The following is a 26,783-nucleotide window of genomic DNA, read 5'->3' as shown; positions in this document are numbered from 1 at the left end:
TTTAACAGTAAACCCAGCACCTATTCTAAAACTCCTCCAGCCAGTAACAGAGACACATTTTCTCTAAGAACAGGAAAGAATTAACTATCATTTACTAATTTGTTTATCTGCTCTTTCATTTGGGAACAAAAGAATTAAGCTTTTAGAAATACCATTTGAAAGACTGCAGGGAAATCAAAATAACTTCTTTGCCTTACTTTCAGCTTTGAACTCCTACTCTACCCCTAGACTACTGCAGGAACCTGTAACTTGACAAATTAAAGGATTTAAAAACATAGAGTTTATAAGTGAAAATAAATATATTGGCATAATGTTGCACTTCACGCCTGCTTAACTGCTAAAAGACAAGCTGTTGAATGTGATGGTCATCAATTCTAAAATCTCTCTATAGTTTACACTAAAAAGGCAAATTACCTTATTTCTATGGCTTAAAAAAAAAAGAAATCCATTGCTAGATGAAAGAATTCTGTGCAAGGATGTTGGTGAATGTACTTAATGGCACTGAACTATGCGCTTAAAAATGGTTAAGATGGTAAATTCTACTAAAAATGTTTAAACTTTTAGAAATTTAAATTTAAAAAAGACATTTATTAAAGAGAAATGCTGCCACTTTTTCCTCCATAATTTCAAGTAAAGAGTACTTCTCCATATCCTTGCCAACAAATAAGTCAAACAGAGAAAGACAAATATCATATGCTTTCACTTATATGTGGAATCTATAAAACAAAAAAACAAATAAAAAGAACAAAACAGAAACAGACTCAAAGGTACAAAGTACTAACTGATGGTTGGCAGAAAGAAGGGGGTGAAGGGATGGGTGAAAAAGGTGAAGGGGAATAAGAGGCACAGACTTCCACTTAGAAAGTACATAAACCACAGGGATGTAATATACAGCACAAGGAATATAGTCAATAATATGTATGGCAATAACTTTATACAGTGATAGATGGTTACCAGACATATCGTGGTGATCACATCATAAGGTATATAAATGCAGAATCACTATTTTGTATACCTAAAACTAATATAGTATTGTATGTCAACTATAATTTAATAAACAAATAAAAAAAAGCAGTGTGCCATATTTTTTTAATAAATAAAAACAACATCCTTTAATACTGCCTGTGTCTCATTACAGACATATCGGAGCACCAAGTGTTGAAAGGGGTGGTTTTGCTCTGTGAGACATCAGTGCTACATGTTCATTTTTGCAAAGTTCTCATAGTCGTTATAATGAAATTCATGGACTAGTATGAAGGGGCTATGGTTTAATCAGGAAAACAATTGGTCAAAAAGTCAAAACCTACTGCATTCTTTGCCTCTCACTGGGTCAGGCAGGCCAGAGCAGTCCACTGCGGAATTCGGAATGGCAACTCTCCACCGGGAGCCACTGCTATCACATTCTGTGTATTCAAAGTGGTAATCTTTCTGCAAACAATTACAAAAAGAAGCCTTTGTTAGAGCCAATTTTAAAGGGACAACTGTGCTTTCTCAATCACCCCCAAATCTGCCTGCGAGCCTGATTTGTGTCTTGACTCTCTGGTTGACTCGCGTTCTTCCCCCACTTGATCCACACTGCAGTTTTTTTGACTAAAAATGCATCGTGCCAGGCAATGAGGGGCACTGAGGATATGCTGAGGGGCAGGGCAGTCAATGCTCTCAAGTCATGTCCACTGACCTTCGGCTTCACCCACCCAAAAAGGCTCCAGCATACTTTCCTACTTCTTTTGAAGACTTGCAGAGTTCTAAATAATTGATAGATACGAGTATAAGAGCAAAATAACACAAGGATATTAAATGCTGTCACTGTCCCAAGTTTTTCAAAGGAAGAAATAAGAGAACCATCCCCACTGACCTAATTCTCATTCTGTTTAAAATTTAACAGCAGATGTAACAATCATCCCAATACTACTAAAAAAATACCAGTTTTTTTTTAGCAGTTCTCCCAGGCTCAATACACACCCACCATAGCAGGCTGCCATCCATCACAGACTGTAAAATAGACATTTATTATTATAATTGTCCAACTAAGACCAACCAAGTTGTCTCTGGCCTTTGATTGCTTTGAAATTTTCAGTGTCAACGGAAGACACTTCCGTTGGTCAGAACACATAACACCCAGGAGATGCTTGAACTGAGAGGCACAAAGACAAAATGCCGTTGGAGCCTTTAAAGAACGAGATAAGTTCTAAGTCTTCCCCCCAAATATTATCAGCTCAACATCCTATTTATTCAGTTCAATATCTTGGATGTTGCTCTTCTGCTTCATTCACTCTATTTTTGCCTTCCTCACTGTATCAATGACAGAAGAGAACAAAAATACCAAGTCACATCACCATCGGGTAATCAGGTGTGGGAGGCGGGGAGGTGTCTGTGTATGTGTGTGTGTTCACATGGAAAGGACACCAGTTAAGAAATGGGTTCTGACTTCAGAAAGATCTGGGTTTGATTTCACATCCCATTCCTCCATGTACAATCTATGTGATATTGGGTAAGCCACTTTACCTCTCAGAGCATTCGTCTTTTTCATTAGTAAAACTTGAATAATAATATGTCGTAGCTTGTATGGTTGTTGTGGAAATTAACTGAGATAATGCATGTAAAATGTTAGGCATTGTAGGCTGCCCTGAGTTAGCATTTGATTAATGGTAGAATTATTATACTCTCTAAGGACAATGGGGATAAAGAGGATGATACAGAGAAAGGAGCTAGTGGTGACATAGTAAGGCACAGACCATCTGATTTTCTGTTTCCTCTGCTTCAATTTCTGCATATACATAAGATAAAATGAGAAAGGATTGTCAATTAAAGAAGGTGTAATCATCAGGCTGGAAACAAAGGTCTTTATGCTGCATTCAGACTCTCCCCCAGAAATAAAATTTAATATACCCTTTACGCAATCAGCTCTGAATATTATTTTTCTACTGGTATTCTTGACAAAGTTTGGCAACAAATAATTTGAGATGACGTTATTTGACAAGAGACTGGATCTCTTCATTGCCAATTAAGGGCAAATCTATATACCCAAAAGAATCACTAAAGGCAGCCAAATGGGAAAGGCTTTCCAGAGGGAAAGATGAGAAGAGGGAGGGAAGAAAAAAAGGAAGAGATGAAGGAAAGGGAAAAGGAGGGAATAAACAATAAAAGTTAACTAAATTTGACTGCCTATAAATGTTAAACACAAAAGTCATGAAAAGTCATCATAAACTAAAGTAAAAGGTAAATAACAAAACAAGAAACTGGTAAAGAAACAACAACACACAACAAAGGTTAATGAACTTAAGAACATTGGCTTTCAAAAAATCAGTAAGGAAAAAGACAAATAATTGTTTGGAAATACAGTCAAAGAATACAAGCAATTCATTAAAGAATAATAATCAAGGAAAAATGAAAAATGTTAAACCTTGTCAAACAAATGTAAACAATAATTTTCATTAAGTTGGTATGACATTTAAAATACTTTTTCAAAACTCTCTAAAGTTAACAGTGCAGTAAAATAAACACCTGTGTGCTTCCAATGAGAGAGTAAAGTGGTTCAGGCTTCCTGGAGAGAAGTTTGTCAATATAAATCAAGAGCTTTAAAATATTCAAAAGTTTGAAATCTCACTTGTAGAATCTAATTTAAGAGGAAAAATGTCGAATGTAGCCAGTGACTTATGTGCAAATCATAACTTTGATGTAGCTAGAGGAAGCATAATTAATAGTTGGGCACTAAAGAATCGTATGCCTATATTATTTAGCTGGGATTTTTCATTATGTGTTTATATCATTAAATACTTATAATATGTTGTTGGACAGTTCATATTATTCCCATTGTTCAACTAAATCTCAGACTGGGTAAATAATTTACCCAGAGATACCCAACCAGTAAGGAGCATAGCTGAGAGCAAGAAGTCAAGCCTTCGGTTTATATACCAGCATTTTCAGTTTATATAAGGCCATTATGCTTAAAACAGATGGTTACTGTTTTAAAATAGAAAGAATGGTAAAAATTTCAAATACAAAAGCCTGATGGTTACAGAAGTCTAACATAGAGATGTCCCCTATGCAAAGAGAATATAAGAGTACACAGATAAGGGAAATAATCTGATTCCTCTCTCTTTCTGTATTAGTTTTCTATGGCCTCGGCAACAAATTATCACACACTCAGCCACTAAAGACAACAGAAATGCATCCTTTCACAGTCTCAGAGACAAGAAGTCCAAAATCAGTATCACTGAGCCAAAATGAAGGTATCAGCCAGGCTGCACTCCCTCCAGAGGCTCTAGGGAGACTCAGCCCCTTGCCTCCTCCCGCCTTTGGTGGCTGACAGCATTCACTGGCTCATGGATAAATCACTCCATTCCCTACCGCTGTACTCATACTGCCTTCTCTCTCCTGTCTTATCCCGCTCTGCCTCATTCTTGTAAATCCTCGTCATTGCATTTAGGGCCCACTTAGATAATAAAGAATAATTTTCCCATCTCAAAATCCTTAACTAATTCACATCTTCAAATCTTTTTCCATAAAAGATAATCATTCATTGGTTCCAGGGATGAGGACATGCATATCTTTTTTGGGGGGAGGGCATTCTTCAGCCTATCACAGTTCACCCTCTGGCCCCAAAGATCCATGTCCTTGCCACAGGCAAAATATAGTCACCATATCCCAAAATCTGCTAAAGTCTCAACTATTTACAGCATCCACTCAAAGTCCAAAACCTTATCTACTCCCATCAGCTCAAAAGTCCCAAATCTAATCATTTAAATCAGATATGAGGGAGACTCTGGTTATGATCAATACAGGGCTAAAATTCCTCTCCATTTGTAGACCTGTTACCTGCCTCCAAAATACAATGTTTTTGGACATTAACAACAGTTACAGACGTTCTCATTCCAAAAGGGATAAAATGGAAGGAAAGGAGGGAGGGAGGGAAGGAGGAAGAGAGGGAGGGAGGAAGAAGTCTACAGTCCCAAGCAATTTCAAAATCCAGCAAAGCAAATTCCATTAAGTTTCAAAGCCTGGGAATAACCCTCTGTAGTTTACGGCTCCGACCTCTGAGCCCAAGGCTCCAACCTCAGAGTCATTCTTATGTTTATTTTTTAAAAATAGAACGTGTGTGTAGTTGAGTAGTTTTATTGGGCTGTTTCTTGCCTACAAAATTGTGGAATCCAACACTCTTCCTCCATTTTATCCATCTCTGTCCCTTTCCGTTCAAGCTGGCAGCATTTTTGCAGATATAACATTATAGAAAACCTTGTGGGTCTCCTTTGTATAACACAGGATTCATGCCATTAGATGGAGGATCTTCCACAGATCTTTCCTTGATAATCCCATCTCCATTCCTGGCTTCTGCTGAGATAGTTAAGTAGTACATCTAAGTACGTAAGTCCTACATGTAATTTCTCTAGCACTAGCAAAGGTTTTCTAGTCACATTCTTGGCCTTCTCTCCACAGCAAACTTTCCTAGGAGTGACTCTCCTAATTTTAGCATCTTTTGCACTCTGACCAGGCTAAGAATTTCCTAAATTATCGAGCTTGAATTCCTTTTTGTTTAACAACTGTCCCCTCAATTTATCTCTTTCCTCTCACACTTTACTATAAGCAGCAAGAAGGAACCAAGCCACACCTTCAACATTTTACTAGTAAATGTCCTCTGGAAATATCCAAGTTCATCACTTACAAGTGTTGCCTTCCACACAACCATATGACAAAATTCTGCTAAGCTTTATGCTACTACATAACAAGGATCATCATTCTTCCAATTTCCAATGAAATATTCCTCATTTTCTTCTCAGCCCTAAACAAGAGAACCTTTAATATTTCTACCGACATTCTGTTTATGACAACTTACGTATTCTCTAAGACAATACGGCATTTTCTACTGTGCAACTCACTTCTTCCTGAGTCCTCACTGACAGAGTCTTTAACATCCATATTTCCACCAACAGTCTGTTCTAGGCAATCTAGACCTTTTTCTATCATATGCTTTAAAATTCTCCCAGCTTCTGCTCATTACCAAGTTCTAAGGCCACCTTCACATTTTTATGTATTTGTTACAGCAGCTCCCCCCGTCAGGTAGCAAAATCTGTATTAGTTCTATAACTTCCATTAACAAATTATCACAAATTTAGCAACTTAAAACAACAGAAATGTATGCTTTCTCAATTCTGGAGGCCAGAAGTCCAAAGTCAGTATCACTGAGGTATGAGCCAGGCCATGCTCACTCTGGAGGCTCTAGGGGGAAGTCCATTCCTTGTCTCTTCCAGCTTCTGGTGGCCGCCAGAATTTTTGGCTTGTGGCTGTATCACTCCAATCTCTGCCTCTGTGAATATACTGCCTTCTTTCTCTTCCTCTTGTCATGGCATTTAGGGTCCACCGAGATAATCTCCCATCTCAAGATTGTTACTCACATCTTCAAAGCCCTTTTCTGTCTTATCAGGTTTACAGGTTCCAGGGATTAGGACTTGGATATTTGGGGGAGATGATTAAGGGGGACATTATTCAGCCCACCATAATCCCCTATTGTACAATAACCTTGATCAGCCATGTACTTGCATAATGGCTCTCTTGTTCCTGGTTTTTTGTATTAGGAAGTCTTTCCTATTTCCATATCCCACTGAGAAGATCTTGGCTCTCATATGTAAAATTCATATAATTTGTTATCATCCTTGCAAAAGAATGATGCTGAGAAGTCTGGCAGGGATTTCAAATGAAGGCAGCCTCTGAATAAAATAGGTAAGCTCAAGAAAACTGTCTTCCACCACTGCCTCTGTGATATTCAGGCTGCCAGTTAGGAGAACAAAATTAAAAACAAGGGAAAAGTATACGTGGTGTGAGCAAAACATATGGTGAATGTTTAAGTTTTAAAAAATTATTACAGTAAAAGGCACATTGCCATTAATTCCACTCAAAATACTCCCCCTCACATCTGACACACTTATCCCATCCTTCTTTCCACTTTCTGAAGCAGTTCTGGAAGTCCTCTTTCGTGTCTTTAGTTGCGCTGTTGTGACTGCCTTGATGTCCTCAATTGATTCAAAACATTTCATTTCATGGTCATTTTGACTTTGGGGAAGAGCCAGAAATTGCACGATTCCAGATACGGTGAATAAGGTGGATGGGGACACACTGTTATGTTTTTATCTGAAATAAATTGCCATACCAGAAGCGATGTGTGACATGGAGCACTGTCCTGATGGAGGATGAAACCGTTTGCCCATTTCATGTTAATGTGTTGTTGGTGATCCATGATTACAGCACACTTTAAACCACACCTTCTTTTAACAATAGTTCACACCCAACTGACTGCATCAAACAAGTTGAAACTTGTCACACACTGTTACTAAAGTTCGATACGCTGCTTCCCATATTGAAGATCCCTGCCTCTCCGTTGGATGGCACTTGGCAACAGCATTCACCATATTTGTTGATCACACCCCTTAGTATTGTGTTTTCTGGCTTAATGGTGGATGTCGTATGCCAATCAATTTTCTTAAGATTCCTTGTCCGATCTTCCTCCTCTAGATTACCCTTGAACTTTAAAGGGCCACAGCTATTGTGAAGTTACAAAATTCTTAGGATTTCATCAGGAAGCTTGTATGTGTTTATTTATAAATACTTAAATTTTAAAATACGTAAATGTAAACGTATCTCATGCATAGGACAGCACTTGGAGTCAGGGATTTATATTGTAACCCAAGCCATATGGATTTTATTTTAAATTACATAACAGGCTATTTTATCTGGGCTGGTAACAAACAATAATAATAAAAAAATCTGTTTTGGAAAGCAAACTTAAATCCATAGCAAAGATTTAAGAAAGAGTGTGACATAGTGAAATCACTAAAGATACAATATATGCCCCCAAAATATTCTGAGTGGTATTCAAGGTACTGAATAGAGAGAATTACAGGATTTAAGTTTTCAGATTTACAGATAACAATCTAAAACTCTAGACACAGACCTAAGTAAACATTGAGCACTTAAACTGATCCTTTGGAAATAAGAATTTTCTGGGTGTTAAGGAACAATTAAAAGGAAAAGGTAAATTTTTTTCTCATACAAATATAAAATTAACAGATGTCAAAGATTTTATTTAAGTCATTAATTAGCAAGTCAATCCACCAGTTCAAATGAGAATTCAAACAATACACGTAAATAGGCAATCAGGAAAGTGGAATGAATTAACTTAGAGATGCAGAAATGGTAAATATCCAGAGCATAATAATCAATTGTATTCAAAAGGATACAATGCATTTTCATTTTCATGGGCAAGAATCACTTGGATTATTATCAGTTTCCTACAACTCACAATTCTGTAAAGTACTTCAAAGACAAAGAAAGGTGCAAGCCCCTATAGAAACTGATAATTTAGAAAGGTGCACCCAGTAATCTTTTCTGCCTATTTCAATGTGTTTCAAATTTTTCCTGAGGAGGGGGGAAATTCCTGACAATTTTTCCTACATTTCAGGGCTCCTGAGAGTTTATCATCAAACATACTGATATGAGTCAGAGCACACTCTAAATAACAGAGTATCTGCTCATAAGCCACAGTCTCAAAATTATAAACGAAGAAGTGCTTGGCCCTACCCACTCAAAGGATGGCAGTTATTTAGACATAGCTGCAGATGAAAGAATGCTGAAGACACTGACCCAAATAATAAAATGATAGGATTACTTTAAAAACTTACATTGTGAATATGTGGGAATCAGGGAAAAAATCCAAAGAAAAATAGAGAATAATTATTCCTCATCAACAAACACTTAAGAGAAGACTATCCCTCAATAGAAATCATGGTACACCACACACACACACACACACACACACACACACACACACACACGATCACAAATAAATGTATAGGCACGAACTCTCTAATGACAGAAACACAAAGTGCTTTATCTTACACTTAAAACACAAAATATAAGGATACACGCAAATAAATATTAGATGCCCACAGTATCCCCTGACAAAAACTCTCTCCTTGACCAATCTTTAGTCAGGCTCTTCTGAACTCTTCCCAATGAAGCCTTGACCTCTCGGCTTCCATGAACATCTTTGCATCACCCAGTTTTAGCAAGAATTCTGTCAAGTCATTTAACAAAATTCCTCCCTTAGCCCTGATGTTTCCTGATGTTTCCTCTTAGTAATTTTCCGTCCACTGCTCCTGACCCTCCTTGCCTATAAATCCCCATTTGTCCATGCTTATTGGAACTGAGACCAGTTCTGTACTGAGGCTTCTTTTCCCCTATTGCAAATGTTCCCAAATAAAACATGTTTAACTACTGATCAGCCCTGGTTTTCTCTGAAACTCCCCAAACACAAAGTCATTTACACTATAAAAGCTTCAAGGTGATCACAGCAAACCTAGGGTATCATCTTCCAATTATGATGACAGTTGTTACAGTTTAATTACATATAGGCTACATATTGTTTCAAATAAATAACATATAGATAAAAATAATACTTGTATGCATATATACAGATTTCTTGACATTTTATTGACAATACATATGTATTATTTTTATATATTGACATTAACATATATCAAACATATGGTTTATGTCTGTATCATTACATATTGTGTTTATATATTAACATTAATATATATCATTCTTTATTATGTGGCATTTAATTATTAAATAAGCACTATGGCCTAAGTGCTGTGGGGGAGATTTAAAATAAATATAACACATAGTCCCTGCACTCAATAAATTTATGATTTTGTTAGAGTAGACAGGACACACACACACACAAAAAAAAAACCATATAATTTTATAAGAAAGCATAAAGAATAAGGGCTCCAAAGTAGAGTCAGTGTCCAAGTAAAAATTCTATCTGGTGAAAATTACCAGTAAAAATCCCTTAATGCTCCCATAAAGCACAATGCTGTACCACTTCTCAATTAACTCATCACAGCCAATTTTCCTTAAACCCTCTATTGGATACCTATTTCTTAGCAACTAAGTGGCTTGCATTTTAGAGGCCATGTTTTCTAGAAAACTAAGGTAGAATGTGCATTATGCGACCCCACAATATTATGATTTTAGAGTCAGAAGAAATTTCTGTGAGCTGAAACCACCTGAAAAGACTTTGAGAAAGCCCTGAACAATAGGCAGGGTTTGTAGCTGTTCTAATGCTTACCAGTTCTTTCATAAATAGTGGGTTTGACTGGGTGTGATAAACAGTGAGATCAAGTCTGAAGATAATATGCCTAAAGATAAACAGTGAAATATATTAGCCTAAGGAAGGATAGAGAGGTGACTAGGTGAGTGAGTGAGCACGTGAACCAATGAAAGAACAAACAAATGAAGATGCCTGGTCTTTTTTTTTTTTTTAACTTTTACTTATTTTAAGTGTGTTTTTCCAGGACCCATCAGCTCCAAGTCAAGTAGTTGTTCCAATCTAGTTGTGGAGGGCGCAGCTCACAGTGGCCCATGTGAGGATCGAACCGGCAACCTTATAGTTAGGAGCACCGTGCTCTAACCAACTGAGCTAACCGGCCGCCCCATGCCCGGTCTTCTATACTCTAAGATTTGTTTATATTAGTGGCCCACCAATGAGAAAATCAGCTCTCTGATGCTCCCTGCCTATCCTCTGTAGTCAATTAAGAGTTGACCAGAGTTAATTATGAAGACCCAGTAGGTGACCACAAATTCTAGTACAGAATCAAAAGCAGCAAAGGTGGTAGAAGACCTCTGGCCTCAAACACAGAAAAAGTGCTGATACCTAAGAAAGCACACGCAGAGGGGAGGGACAAAAAGCAGCAAATGTAATTCCTTTTCTTTATCTTTTTCTTTCTTTCTGAATATTTATGTGAAAGGTCGAGAACAGTATCGTTTTGTATATGATGAGACTGCAATTTCTCGGGGAGACAGGTCCTCGAATTTAAGTGCTCAGCAAAGTGTTTTGGTACCCTTATTTGAGAGAGCAAGACAACAAACAGGAAAAAGGTAGAGAGCACAAAACTGCAGTGCATGGCACAAATATTTCAACTCCAATTCCAGTGAGTGAGTGTACTCATCCTACTACATGGGAAGGTCAAAAGCATGAGAATACTTACTGCAGACACATATGCAACTTATAATAAAATCTTCCTTATACTACGTTATCAAGTACATGAGCACAGTAGCACTATGCAGATATTTATATTCAGATTTTTCTCTTATAAAAGGAACCTGCCGTTACCATGGGAACTTGGTGGCTAAGTAAAGTAATATATACCTGATCTATTTATGACACATTCTTTTCTCTGCATTTGCAGACACTATTGCTTTTTAGAAATTATTCTGAAAAAATTACTTTAAACCTGAGTTCAGCGTCTATCTTTGTAAACAAGTTCTTAGAGCTACTCAATTCAATTTGTAATGTAATATACCAGGAGATGCCAAAAAAATGTACACACATGACTTGCAGTCATCTTTTGTTTCAGTATATATTGAGTATTACAATTTTAATACAATTTTTTTCCTTTCTTAAAATGTGTACACATTTTTGGGGCACCGTCTGTATATTTATTAAGTACCTCCCCTTTACCACCATGCAGACACTAGGGATACCAAAGTGAACAAAACAGCCCTGCTTTCATGGGGCTTACACTTTAATGTGAATGAACTGTGTAGAGTTTCTTGGAAAGACCCAGCTTAGACCATTTTCCTTCCATGGCTCTCAATCCAAGCTTCTAAACGGGTAGATAATGAACTCGGAACAACAGGCTTAGATCCCAATCTCACCTGTATCAGTGATAAATTTAAGACCCTGGACAACTCAACTAACTTTTTGCAACTCAGGTTCCTCTTAATCTTTCAAAGAAAAATCTAGGCTTGTGATATTATACTCTAAATCTCATATTTTGACTGTTCTTGATAAAGGGGAACCAACGACCTCCTTCACTGTCATACAATGTCAGGGAAAGTTTCAAAAAAAGAACATTCTAAAACAAGTCTACCCAGAGGTCTACCCAGGTCAAGATGGTGAAGTAGATAAATGCTGTGCTTACCTCCTCTCACAACTGTATCAAAATTACAACTAAACAACAGAATAAACATCATTGAAAATCTCCTGAACTCTAGCTGAACTGATGCCCTACAACTAAGGACATATAGAACAAGCCACCTTGAGACTGTTAGGAGGGTCAGAGATGCAGAACATGTGGTCACCTGTATATGACCATTAAAAATCAGGAGGGATCCAACGGCTGCAGAGGGCCCCCATAAGAGAATCGAAGTGTCCCAGCATCACACCAGGCTCTCTAGCCCTGGATTTCAGTGCAAGGGAGAGAAGTCCCCATAAATTCTGACTGTGAAAACCAGAGTAGATTGTGGCTGAGTGAGAAGGAGAGCCGCTGGAGTCCCAGGCACTCCTCTTGGAGGGCCTGCACACAAACTTTCTCACTGACAGACTCACTTGCTCAGAACTCCAGTCCTGGGGCAGCAGCTCCAAAGGTGTCAGGGAAGAACTGAATTATCTGGCTGCAGGGTGAGGGCTAGAGGGACAGCTTTCTCCCAGATGGAGTAGATGGACAAAGCCATTGTTTCTTAGTTGAGCTCTCCCCCACCCTGGTATGTAGACTCAGGCAGCTGCCATATCCAAGTCTCCATCAATATGGTTAACACCATTCCTTTGTCCTGATTCCCTGATACCCTGCCCCACCAAACTTCCGAGCCTACCCAAGATACTTCCAGTGGTTTTGCCGTATAAAAGGCTTCCCTTGGCTCATGCTACGAACTTTCCTAAAATCTCTCAAAGGTTCACAAAACCAAAACAAGCAGAATCTGAATCTGACTTTGGCATGTCCTGTACCTCTTGCTGATTAGCCCTAAGCTAGCAAGAGCCAACCTTGGTTTGTGTGTAACCTGGCCTCTCAAGCCACCTCCAAGCCAAGTGCATGCAGCAGCCATCTGAGGATTGCTTTGTGCCTCATGCCTGGTAGCCCCAAGCAGGAAACAGGCTGAGGCTGAGGCCACTCCCAGGAAGCCCTTGGGCTGGCATGTGTATAAAGTTGCCCAGTGTCCAACTTTATACATAATTAGAGCATCACCCGGCCAACTCCAACAATGACAAACCCAAAGGGCACACTGGGAAGGCACCAGAGCCCTGCGAAAGCAAACCCTGCTCTTTAAGGTCAGCCCCGGCACAACAGCACCTGCACTATATTCAAAGCCAGTCCTCACAACCAACCAGCCTGAGGGTCAATCGCTCCCATTAATGTGCAAACAGCAACCAAGGCTCAACTACAAGAGAAGAAGGGCTCACACAAGCCACACAAGGGAAACACCTGCTGCACCCAGTTCAGGTGACCAGGTAAACTGTGCCACTGAGACTCAGCACACATACTAAATAAGGCTACTCTACTAAGACCAGGAAACATAGCTGCCCTACCTAATACATAGAAACAAACACAGGGAGATAGCCAAAGTGAGGAGAAAAGAAACATATCCCAAATAATAGAACAGAATAAACATCCACAAAAAGAACTAAACAAAATGGACCCAAGCAATGTACCAGACACAGAGTTCAAAACACTAGTTATAAAGATGCTGAATGATCTCAGGGAGAATTCAGCAAAGAGATAGGAAACATACAAATGGAGAAAAAAACTCATAAAAAAAGAACATGTCAGAAATAAAGAATACAACTGAACTTAAGAATATGTTAGAGGATTTCAACAGATTAAATGAAGCAGAGGATCGAAACAGCAATTTAGAAAGTAAGGTAGCAGAAAATACTAAAATATAACAGCAAGAAGAATCCAAAAAAATGAGGATACTTTAAGGGGCCTCTGGGACAACATCAAGTGTACCAACATTTACATGATAGGGGTACCAGAAGGAGAAGAGACAGCAAGGAACTGAAACCCTATTTGAAGAAATAATGACAGAACACTTTCCTAACATGGCAAAGGAAATAGATATACAAGCCCAGAAAGCACCGAGACTCCCAAACAAGATGAACCCAAAGAGGCCTACAGCAAGTTAAAATGCCAAAGGTTAAAGACAAAGAAAGAACCTTAAAAACAGCAAGAGAAAAGCAGTTAGTTACCTACAAGGATGTTCCCATAAGAATGCCAGCTGATTTCTCAACAAAAAGTTTGCAGGTCAGAAGGGATTGGCAGGAAATATTCAAAGTGATGAAAAACTAAGTAGGACCTACAACCAAGATTATTCTACACAGCAAAGCTATCATTTAGAATCAAAGGACAGATAAAGAGCTTTCCAGATAAGAAAAAGCTAAAAGAGTTCATCAACACCAAATCAGAATTACAAGAAATCTTAGAGGGATTTATTTAAGACCAAATATATAGATATATCAAAAATAGGAATAACAAAATGGCAATAACTACATATCCATCAACAATTACTTTCAATATAAGTGGATTAAATGCTCCAATCAAAGATAGGGTGCCTGAATGGATAAGAAAAGAGGACCCTTACGTATGATGCCTACAAGAGATTCACTTCAGATTGAAAAATACACACAGACTTAAAGTAAAGAAATATAAAAAGATATTTCATGAAAATGGAAACAAACAAACAAACAAAGTCTGGGGTAGCAATACTTACTCATATACCAGAAAAAAAGAGACTTCAAAACAAAGGCTATAACAAGTGACGAAGAAGGATTTATTAATCCCACTTCTGGGTATTTATCTGAAGCCAAAACACTACTTCAAGGGGAGGTGTGCATCCATATGTTCATGACAGCACTGTTTACAATGTTCAAGATATGGAGTCTGCCTGGAGTGTGTCGATGGATGGAAGGATAAAGAGGAGGTGGTACGTATATACAATAGAATACTGCTCAGCCATGGATGGGAGTGGGTTCTCGCCTTCTGCAGTAGCATGGATAGACCTGAAGGGTATTATGGTGCGTGGAGTGCAAGACAGATGCAATGTGATTTCATGTATATGTGGAATCTAAAGAACAAAATAAACAAACAAACAAAACAGAAACAAACTTATAGATAAAGAGAAATTTTGATGGTTGCCAGACGGGAGAGGGGTTGGAGGTGAGTGAAAAAGGGGAAGGGACTAAGAAGTACAAAATTATTGTTACACAGTAGTCATGAGTATGCAGGGGATAGCATAAGGAATATAGTCAATAATATTATAATAATTATGTATAGTGTCAGATGGGACAACATCAAGATTTATTGTGGTGATAGATGGAAGGGTTGAGAGGCAGGGTGAAAAAGATAAAGGGATGAAGAAATACAAATTGGTAGCTACAAAATAGTCACGGGGATGTAAAGGAAAGCATAGGGAATATAATCAATAATACGGTAATAACTATGTACAGTGCCAGGTGGGTACTAGACTAGTCAAGGGGATCATTTTCTAAATTACATAAATGTCTAACCCCTATGCTTTACACCTGAAATATAAAATAATATTGAATGCCAACTGTAATGGAAAAAATTTCAAATGGGGAGAAAAGGTGAAGGGGAATAAGAGGTTCAAATTTACAGGTATAAAGCAAGTAAGTCAAGCGAATGTAATGTACAGCATAGGGAATATAGTCAATAATATTGTGATAATGTGGTACAGTGTCGGATGGTTGCTGGACTTAGCATGGTGATGACTTCTTTAGGTATATGAATGTTGACTAACTATGGTGTACCCCTGAAACTAATATAATATTGAATCTTTAAAAAATAAAACAAATCTACCCATAAAGAGTTGAAAGAAACAGACTTTCTCAAGAAACTTGCATCCAGGCAATCTGTAATAATATCAACATTAGAAATACTAACTTGAAAACTCTCATAGAAAAGATAAAAAATGTATTCTCTTGCATACAAACATCTTTAAACACATGCAATCATTATCTCATTAACTAATTACATTTAAACATGCTGAATTAAATATATGTTTATTTCTGCTCCCTACAAACCTGCAAAAGAGTGGTGTATCTAAAAGAAGCAGAGTGTAAAGGAATAAAAATACTATAAGGTGACAAAAATAGAGTAAGCGAAAATAACAATAGATGCAGTGGTCAACAATTTTTTGGAAGATGGAAAGCATAAAGTGAACTTTGTTGACTCATCAAAGCAAGAAAATCTTAAAGCTAAGGGCTACACAGGCAGATGATAACAAGAAAGCTGATTTGAGCTGCAGAAACCCTCAGAACTGAAGGCACCAAATCTCTCAGAAAGTAAACAAAATCTACAAACAGAAAGATTAGTGGAATGTAATGTAGACCCCTCCAATTCCCTTTGGCATGATGACAAGAGACAAGGTTTATTCCCTTTGATAAATGAACTGGAGAAGTTACAGATTCAGGAACATCAAGCACAGAAAATGGAAGGACCCACGTCTTGCGGAAAACAGAAGACAGGTGTACAGCTACATAGTGAATCATGAAATCCACCTCAAAGACACTTCCCATCCACACTAAAACCCTCACGCACCTAACTCCAACACTGCTCCCCTTTCCACTTGGACCGCCATCCTCAAGACTTGCACAACTACCTTCTTGCTCTCCCAAAGGAGCCCTCTGTGGATGCGACACCTCACATTACGACCGTTACCCCTATCATTTCAGCTGATCTTCACATCTGCTTACCCTAGAAGTGAGACTAGCCGGACTGTAACCTTTATCCACACTACAATTACTATTTTTGTTATTAATAACACTAACTACATTTGCATAACCCTGTAAGACTTCCAAAATAATTTTCATAACATTATCCTCCTTGAATCAGTCCACAGCACAGCCCTCCATCGCAGGGAAAGTGCCTTACCTCCCTCCTCACCACCACTGCCCTATTTTAATCACCATCTTTTGCGGCCTGGGTGACAACCACCAACAGCCAGACTGGCATGCGTCTTCTGCTCTTGCCCACATCCATGACACTCTGCAGCCAGTTCTAATTGTGTCATTCCTGCTCAAAACCCTGCAACAACATTCAGCTGGCCTGAGGATAAAGTCCATAATCTTAGCATAACATAAAAGGCCTTTCTTGAGTCATTCTCCACCTGCTTCTCCAAGTTTCATTTCTCAACCTCTTCATGTATGAAATATTGAAACAATGGAATCAAATACGCTATACTCTTCCTGGTCTCCAAGCCCTGACTTGTTCTCTGTCTGGAAGCTCTCTCTGCTCATACCTGGAATAGCATAAGGAAGTCTGTATAATAATAAAGCACCGTGTAGCAGGTTCTCTTTCAGGCTCATCCCTGCCATTTGCAGGGCCAGGGCAAGGGCAAGAGCATCAACCGAGGCACCCCATCCTCTTCTCTACCCACCTTGCACCTCAAACAGCCTCCTCACACACAAATGGGGGCCCCAGCTGCACACCCAAGGTCTGTCAGCATCCCTCCCACAATCACACAGTCTCCAGTCAGGAGGACAGACCTGAGAAAAGCCCATGACGCCCTGCAAACAGACCTGGACCACTGGAATGCAATTCCAAAGTCATGTTACCTGGAGGGTAGAGGAAAGGGGGCAACACCCAGGTGGGTACATCTCCATCACCCACAGACTGCAAGGCAGGAGGAAGAACACAGCCAGAGGAAGGCCAAAGTGGGGCCCTCTACAGCAAAGACCAAGGTAGGAGCCCCCTTGCCTGGTCTGAAGATGGTACTGATTTCTACTATATATCAACAACCAAACAAAAGAACAGCAAGAAAGGTATTTACCACTATCATAAGATAGAACTTCCTATGAGAGGGTAGGGAGAATCAGTCTACCTCTTAAACGGTTCTTGGGTGGAGGCCATTCATTCACTCATTCATTCATTCATTTTGCCTAACCCAAATTAAAACTGAAAATAGTATGTAAAAGTCCAATTTTCCAAAAGGGGCAAAACCAAATCCTTGAAAATCCACTTGTTATGTCATTATATATGGTTGCAAGCTTATCTGTATATAACATAAACTATAAATTTTTCTATATAAATCAGGCTGAAAGTGAAAAGGCACCTTTACTTCTGCAAAATTTGGGCAACTACTTACTCTTTAATAACCACCAGGAGAAACTCCATCAAAAGTTTCAGAAATGTATTAAATATACACAACAATTCCACTTCCATATCTAGGCATGTAACCCAAGGAAATCATAACAGGTTTGTATCATAGCATTATTTAAAATAGTAAAAACTTGAAAACAATCTAAATGTGCAACAATAAGGGACTGGTTAATAAATTATTGTGCACTCATGATGGGATTTTATAGTCTGTTACAAATGATTCCAATGACATGTAGACAAAAAATACTTAAGACATATTTAAGTGTGTAATATAAAGCTTATAAAACAACAAACCTGAACCCTTTTACAGTGTGTGGGGTGGGTGTGAACGTGTAATCAATACATGGAAACATGACTATTGGTGTGTATGACAAAAGATTTAGTCGTGAACTGAGTGTTGAGCATAGTGATTTTTATTTTCTCTTTTGTGATTTTATATTTTTGAAATTTTCTACAGTGAGAATGTGTTCCTTTCCTTAAGCTCAAGTAGTTGCTTTGCCAAGATGTAAAAAAAAAAGTTCGTATTTCTCCTGACTTCAGGATAAGATACCTTGTAGGACTTTGTAGGGTACCATGTGAGAACTCCAAGTTTAACACTGATGGCTTATTCCATTGTCATTCATTAGCACCTCAGTCTAGATTAGTTTCGCTGAAGAGCTTCAACATTGCAAGGTTTTGAGGGCAAAGGTCACAAGACACAGGTCAGGTAAACCCTATACAAGGTACCTCGTAGGAGAAGACCCAGAGCTTAAGTACCAGCAGGCATATAAAAGCCTTCTTCTGTTGCAAAGTAGATAAAGAAAAGTAGGAATAGCCAAATGGGAAACAGAGAACAAGGAGGTGGAGGAGTTCTGACAACACACTTTGCTGACTTCACAGGCTCAGGAAAGGGCAAACTCCACATGTGAATCCAGCTAAGATACTGGCAGAGTTCAGACAGACAAGATTTATAAAAATACAATTTAAATTAAAATGCTAATAATTGTCAAAGCTGCCACTTGACATTGAGCTTTACTTGTAAAGAGTGTCGACAGAAATAGCACGTGGCTGAAAATTTTGACATCCAAATCATGGTTTTGCTCACAAATTTTGTGAGCTAAATAAAAATAAGCTAGTTATTTAAGTCCTTTGGCACTCAACTGACCCTCTAAAAATCTCTCAAGTTAACAGAATTTTTTTAAATATTATAATCCTAATAACACCTATTGTCCTAACTACACTCCTGGAAAACAACTTAAAATATCTATTAAAAGATTTTCTTTTCAATCAGCAAGAGTAGATACCTGTTGCCCTGTGTGGCTTGCATCCTTTTCCCATTTCTTCAGGTAACAGCAAGCCCCTTGCCCTTATTACCCTCTGGGAAACTATTCTAAGATTCCATGAAGTTCTGACTGGCAGTGAATCACAGGACGCCAGGCCCTAATACGGATATGTCACCCGGTTGATTTTAGTAAGCTATTTGTTGGTGCCAGCCAAGATGGAGAAAACCCATGGGAAAGCTTCTCTTTCCCATGCTGCACAAAATACAAACAACAAGACTGCTAAATAAATAGCAGGTGGATTGGGGAAGAAAGGCAACACTTGAGTAACATCTAGCACAATGGTGGTCAGTTTGCTGGTTTATTTTCTCCCTTTACTTCCTGGCTTTGAGTTGAAGGTGGGCCAAATCAGGGAACTGTCTGGTAGGTGTGGACTGCAATAACTCCAAGAGAATCCCATCTGTCTGGCCAGAGGCCCAAGGAAAGGCTCCCCGTTAGCTGGATAATGGTGGAGGGGAAATCATGCTTCCTTTTGTTCTCTTTTTTCTCTTCCATCCCTGCCCGCAAGGCCAGAACCATCTGTACAACTGTGCTGGTGGCACCACAGTGATGCAAGCACCTGATACCCCAAGAGAAAACCTGTCTCTCTAGATAAAGGAACCAGAACAAGGGAGGGGGCGCTGCTGTGGCGAGTTTGGGAGAAAATCCTTATTATTCTTTTTCTCCCTTCTTTCTCTCGCCACTTCACCCTAGTTAGGTGGAATTGCTGAAAAGCATGGATGCTAAAATCAAGCAGTAATCCGTCTTTCTGGCCAGAGGAAATATAAAAAAGAGTCCCTGAGAAAATACCCCACAGTAATCGAGAAGGGGATCTCCCAGTTCCGTGTTTGAACCCATGCAAGCCCCAGGCTCACCCTCCACCTGGGCATGTGTGGAATAGAATCAAAGACGCACAGCACAGTCGAGGGGACAACTCAACTGCAGCATAAACCACCACTCTGACTGAAACCTGAATGGCTCAAGCGAGGGGCAGACAACTCCTCCCACCCCCAATAAACAAGGGCAAAAGCTTTGAAAACTGAGTTAACACTGGAACCATCATACACAGAAGGTGAACCGTCGGTGGAACCTAACCGGGTCAACTGCCTCCGAAGATGAACAAACAAAAAACTCTACAGGTGATTTAAAAGGAACCCAGAGTCTCACAACATAATTTTTTAAATTGAAATATAATTCATATATAACATTATATTTGTTTCAGGTGCACAATATAATGAGTCAATATTTGTATATATTGTGAAATGATCACCACCATAAGTCTAGTTAACATCCATCACCATAGAGTTATACATTTTCTTTCTTGTGATGAGCACTTTTAAGATCTACTCACTTAACAACTTTCCCATATACAATACAGTGTTATTAACTACAGTCACCATGCTGTACATTCCATCGCCATGATTTATTTATTTTATGGCTGGAAGTTTGTATCTTTTGACCACCTTCACCCATTTCACCTACCCCAACCCTCCACCTCTGACAATGACCAATCTGTTCTCTGTACCTTGAGCTTGACAACATAACATTAAAGTGCACAGATATCAGAATTATCCAACAAAGAATTTAAAGTAGCTATTTTAACCATTTCCCCATGAAGCAAAGATGCTCAAGGACCGGAGGTCCCCACATGTCAATCAACTCTTTGAGCTACGTCAGATATACACCCTGTTTTTGAGCTTAAACTGATTTGAACTGGGTTGCTGTCACTTGCAGCCAAGTCGGGTGCTGACAGTTGAGATATGGAGTAATTCTCTAAAACCAACATATACTCATGTACCTCTCAATTCCCAGATCAGGTAGAATTTGGCTGTGGTGGTGATGACAGCTACTACTCATTATTGATTAATATATTCCAGCCACTGTGCTAAGTTCTTTACGAATATCTCAATGCTGTCTACCACCTAATGAGGTAGAGATTTTCTAAATAAGGAAACTGGCAAAAATTTAAGTAACCTCCCAATGTCATACAGCTGATCTATAGCAGAGCCAGGATTAGAACCCACGTCTGCCTAACTCCAAAGCATGTCATCATGACCATTACAGTTCCCTAGTTAGATCCTAAAACCTAACAATAAATCTTAAAACCTTATAAGCAGAAATAATAAAAACTGATGCCTCACCACCCCTCTCCGAACTTCACAGAAAGCAGAACTGGGCCAGAAATAAATCCTTTTACTCAATCCCTGCCTGTATGTCCCTGTGCTCTCTGTACCATCAAACCACACCACGTCCGGGGGAATCAGTGACCTCAAAGTAAATTTAAAAATAATTCTTCATACATTTCTTGCTCCAAAATATCTTTATTTTATACCATAAACCTAATAATTATTTAGCTTTGTCTTTGTTCCTCATATGTTGTTTTGAATATTTAATGTTTATTTTCTATTGCAAAGCAATCCATGTTCCGTGTGAAAAGTTTAGAAAATACAGAAACACACAAAGAAAGCAAATACCTGCTAGATTCCCATCAACCAGAAATAACCACTATTACGATGTCACAAGCTGCTAACAGACAGTGTAATTCTGAAAAATGTTTATATATTTCAGGTGAAGGCACAGACTCAGTCATGGACACAGATATAAAGAATGACATATAGTTAAGTGGTTACATTTATACTATTGTTGGTTGAAATTATTACTGTACATTTACCACAGTAAAGATTTCTCCCACACTTCAAAAAAGTAATAAAACTCTGACGCATTTTAAAATAAATGGTGCTTTAGAATTGAGGAAATAATGGTGTTCTGAAAAATCTGAGACTCAAGATTTCTGAAATCTAGCAGCATGTGTAAGGCATAGCTAGGAGCCAAAAATAGCACAAGTAAAATTCTTCACTGTATCACAAATACTAACATTAGCAATTTACTTATTAACATGCATAATAGGGTACTTCCCTCTTTTATTACCTGTTTTTAGTACTTAGCACTTCCTATCTCAGCTGGATCCCCACCCGCTCTCAGCAGGCTTTTTGTACTTCTTCCCTAGTCAGCTCACTTTCCCATTCTCCTCACAATTGTAAAATTAACACTAATATTTTCAAGCCATATACTAAAAAGCTCAGTCCCTTTATCCTCAACAGATAACCTTGCATCCTACCTCAACAAGAAAATAATAGCTCTCCAGGCAGGAATTTCTTCAAATTGTCTCTCTTCTGTTTGTGTCTTTGTGAGCACAAACTTACTTACCTGCTTGCCTCCTTCCCTTGGGTCTCATGTAACAATGTATCCTTCCTCCTTTACAAAATGAGTATCTCTGTTTTTCAAATCTCATCCTCTCCTCAAACTTGTTCCATTAATTATTCTGCCTCTCTCTGGCTTTCTTCTCAACCTATAATTTAGTCATATCTCTTCTCTTTTTTTTTTTAATCACTAATGAGATTTTTGGTGATTCATCATTTGCTCCTCAGAGCTATTCTCCAAGGTTATTTGCTCCAATTTCGGCCGGAGACGCTAACCTCTCTCGACTAGATCACTCAAGTTCTTTTGTCCTGAGGATCCTGGTTATGTTCATCCAATGGGGGCACTGACAGGAGAGCTGATGGAAGCATTTATCTCCCTTCCACCTTCCACACCACTGAGCTTCCATTACTCCATTCCCCCTCCCCACCTTGCCCCTTCAGGACTACGAACACCTTTCTGATCTATTCTTTTTTTAATTTATTATTAGTTTCAGGTGTACAAAACAATGTAACAGTTAGACATTTATACCGCTCACAAAGTGATGACTCCCTCCCCAAATCTAGTACCCCTCTGACCTCTGACATCGTATATAGCTGTTACATTTCCACTAACTATATTTCTTATGCTGTACTCCACATCCTGGGAATATGTGTGTATATATATATATATTTATAGTTGACATTCATTATCATTCAGCTTTTGCTAGTTCCCAGTAACTCCATTGTTGGTTCCCTTAAGAGCACTCTACACCTCCATATAAAGTTTCTTTATTAAATTATTTTCAGTTGAACTTTTTGTGTGAGCTGTTTCCTGCCAGGACTCTGATACATCTCATGTCTCCCTTCAGCTCCTTTCCATTTCTACCCAGCCACGCTTCGTGAAAGAGAAGTCCATGCTATCTCCCATTATTGTCTCTTATACCCCTCTACTGACTGTGATCTGGCTTCTGTCCCCCATGAATCCACTAATCTCTCAAGTAGGGTATTTAGAACAATTTATGATATGGCCCTGTCTACCTTCCAGCTGTATCTCCCACCATCTGCCATTAAACCATGTGCTCCAGCTCTAACAAGTGCCCCTAGTTGTCCTAGGCCACTTATAGGATTCCCTCCACCTGGCGAATCCTTTTCTGCTTTGGGTACCTCGTGAACCCCTAATCATAGTTTAACCCACAACTCAGGAAGCACCTCCTTCTGGGTATCCTGCCCTTACTAACCCATCCTCAGCCAGCCAGAAATAACTGTTCTTCACTTGTACCCCCAGCTTCCGTATACAACTCTTGTACTCATCACATTATATCACTATGATTTACCTGTAATCCCACCAAACAAACGGTTATCTCTTTCAGAGCAGAATGAGCCCAGAGTCCCCAGGAAACAGATCTTGAGAAAAAGCTTATATGATACGTAGCACTTTGTTGAGAAGGCAATTCAAGTGACACAGGAACGAGGCAGGAAAGGAAAGTACAGCAAACGTAAGACAGTATGTCACCAAGCTAGCCACAGCTTCCTTATAAAGCTCAGATTCACTGAATGCCCTCAGGAAACCCGTATGAAGCTACTGGATCTTCAAACAGCCAGTCCAGCAGCAAGAAGAATGTATCTATCGACTCCCTTTTCTCATTGGTCAGAGTTCAGCCACATGGGATGTTAACTCCCCACAACTTGCAGGCTACTCACATGTGAGTGCTGAGCAGATCCCACTGTGTTTTAGTGGCAACAGGGGAAGCTTAGGGCTTCAGGCAAGAGGCACATGGCATAGGCAGAAAGACGCTGTTGAGTTCTTCCTTCAAGCCACACGAGGGAATGCTCCTGAGGCAAGTCAGCCACCACTGCAGGAGCAGTGGAAGCTGGTTCTGATAAGTCAGCACAACAAGTGCACAGATCTAAAGGATGCCTAAACTGGTTGGGGTTCAAGAACCTAGTACAGTCAGGCATCGCTTAACGATGGGGATATGTCCTGAGAAATGTGTTGTTAGGTGATTTCATCGTTCTGCAAACACCATGGAGTGCACTTAAACAGACCTAGATGGTACAGCCCACCACACACCTAGGCTACATGGTGTAGCCTATTGCTCCTAGGATATAAACCTGTACAACACGTTACCATACTGAGTACTGTAAGCAACTATAACACAGTGGTGAGTATTTGTGTAGCTAAACATACCTAAACATAGAAAAGGTAAAGAAAAAATACTGCATAAAAGATAGAAACATGGTCCACCTGTATAGAGCACTTACCATGAGTGGAGCTTGCAGGACTAGAAGTTGCTCTGGGTGAGTCAGTGAGTGTGAGTGACTGTGAAGGCCTTGGACATTACTGCACACTACTGTAGACTTTGCAAACCCTGTATATTCAGGCTACACTAAATGTATAAAACAACACAGGATTAAACCAAACACAAGAGAAAATGGTGAGATCAAGAGACACAATAAACATGAGATGTAAGAGGCTGTTGCCAGCCTACCATCGCACACTGTTTTACAGCAAACTTTATCAACAAGTAGAAAAAGTATTCTAAAATAATGATAAAGAGTACAAGATAGTAAATACATAAACCAGTAAGTTATTTGTTATCCTTATGTACCGTGCGTAACTGTATGTGCTATAATTTTATACGACTTACAGTGTAGGTTTGTTTCCACTAGCATCACCACAAACATATGAGAACTGCATTGCACTACAACTTCAGATGGCTACAATGTCACCAGCAGATAGGAATTTTTCAGCTCCATTATAATCTTACGGGACCATCCTCCTATATGTGGTCTGTCATTGACTAAAATGTTATGTGGTACATACTTATACATATAGCTCTAGAAAAATAATAGGCTCTCGATAAATGTCTACTGACTAACTTATTAGAAGAGGAAGGATTTATACTTTTGCCCAATTGATAAATCTAATTGAAAAGTCTAAATCTCTCAGTGGGAAAGTACCTAAAGGCATACATAAATTGTCCTAAATACCCTACTTGAGAGATTAGTGGATTCATGGGGGACAGAAACCAGATCATAGTCAGTAAATGGTACCAAGCTGCAACTAACACTGAGGCTCAGAAGTAGAACTAACTTTCTAAAAATTAGATGGCAGGAGTCCGGTGTTGCAAATAAGTCCAACTTTTTTTATAATTCCTTTCCTTTCAGAGATACGTCTAATACCCAAATCTAAGGTGGTGTATTTATCGATCAATGTTTCCCAACTGTCTGGGAGGGACACTCTTCATCGTGCAGGACTGTCCCCACTCATCTGATCCAGATCAATCTTACAGTTTAAAAATGAGAAATATTACCATTTGACATAAACCATTTTTTCTAATAGTAATAGAATGCTGCAGAAACGAATAATTAGAAAGTAGATCTCCCACTGGACCCACATTCTACATGATCTTAATAAAGAGAAACTAATCAAATGTTCATGCTTGCAACCACAGTAACCATTCTCAGAAGAATCCGTGCAGCTCTCCAGCATCACGGCCAAGCTCATCCTCACACTGCCCCACACTCACGCCACGTTTATGTCACTGACCAGTATCTAGGGGAGCCCACACACATGGAACCTAGACAAAGGAGCAAAAAGAATTCTTACAGTCCCCGTTTTGATAAGAAGAAATCTAAATCAACTGTGATTACAGCTACCCACCTAGGTGCTTAAACTAAGCAAATAAGGCAGGATTACCAATTAGCTGTTTCAGCCTCAAAGCAGAAAAACTAACTTGTGTCCGCAACCTAATTCAAATACAATCATGTCTGGCAGAGCCCTTGATAACAATGACTGAAAAATCTATGTCCACATAACATTCATACCTTTCACTTAGGTCAATCCCCTATAGGAACTTATGGATAAAAGGCATCTTGAAGTGCCATTTAATCCATCACCTCTTCCACAGGCAGGATCATTATCAAAAAGATAGGGGTTTCCTTCGAAATTTCCAGAACCACCTTCAGAACTCAGAGTTAGCCTCTTTCTCCTAATTCCGTAGAGCAGCACCAGGCTGCAGGGCAGTCTCCACACCTAAGCGGGCTGAGCTGTGAAGAGCAGTGATTCCCCAAAGGCTGTACTCCAGAGCTCCAGTATTGGAGAGGCCAAATCTCATCAAAACGAACTCAAAGAGGTATTCAAAGTTCTCCCACAGTATCACATCATTGAATTACAACTGCCTTAATAAAGGTTTCACAACCTTTCAATAATGGCCTATATTTACATTTACTGTTAAGTATCTGACTCACAGATGATACTGCACAAACCATCACCCTCTCAAAAATTAAATTTAAAGGTGAAGTTCTACCTTAACATTTTTGTGAAAGTGCTTCCGCTTAAGTGTTTGTTTTGA

At 39.0% G+C, this 26,783-nt stretch overlaps 1 protein-coding gene across 1 annotated transcript in view; it reads right to left on the bottom strand.

Moving 5' to 3' along the window:
* Positions 1 to 26,783, bottom strand: part of ELAPOR2 (endosome-lysosome associated apoptosis and autophagy regulator family member 2) — a 174,042-nt gene that overhangs the window by 86,540 nt on the left and 60,719 nt on the right. The window contains exon 2 of the mRNA XM_033088759.1: positions 1,308 to 1,428. Coding sequence (XP_032944650.1) covers positions 1,308 to 1,428 — 121 coding nt within the window. The remainder of the gene's footprint in view (positions 1 to 1,307; positions 1,429 to 26,783) is intronic.

The sequence above is a fragment of the Rhinolophus ferrumequinum genome, chromosome 20 (assembly GCF_004115265.2).
Source record: "Rhinolophus ferrumequinum isolate MPI-CBG mRhiFer1 chromosome 20, mRhiFer1_v1.p, whole genome shotgun sequence".
Lineage (NCBI taxonomy): Eukaryota > Metazoa > Chordata > Mammalia > Chiroptera > Rhinolophidae > Rhinolophus > Rhinolophus ferrumequinum.
Note: the sequence above shows the minus strand (reverse complement) of the source record. Positions and strands in the feature narration are given on the sequence as shown.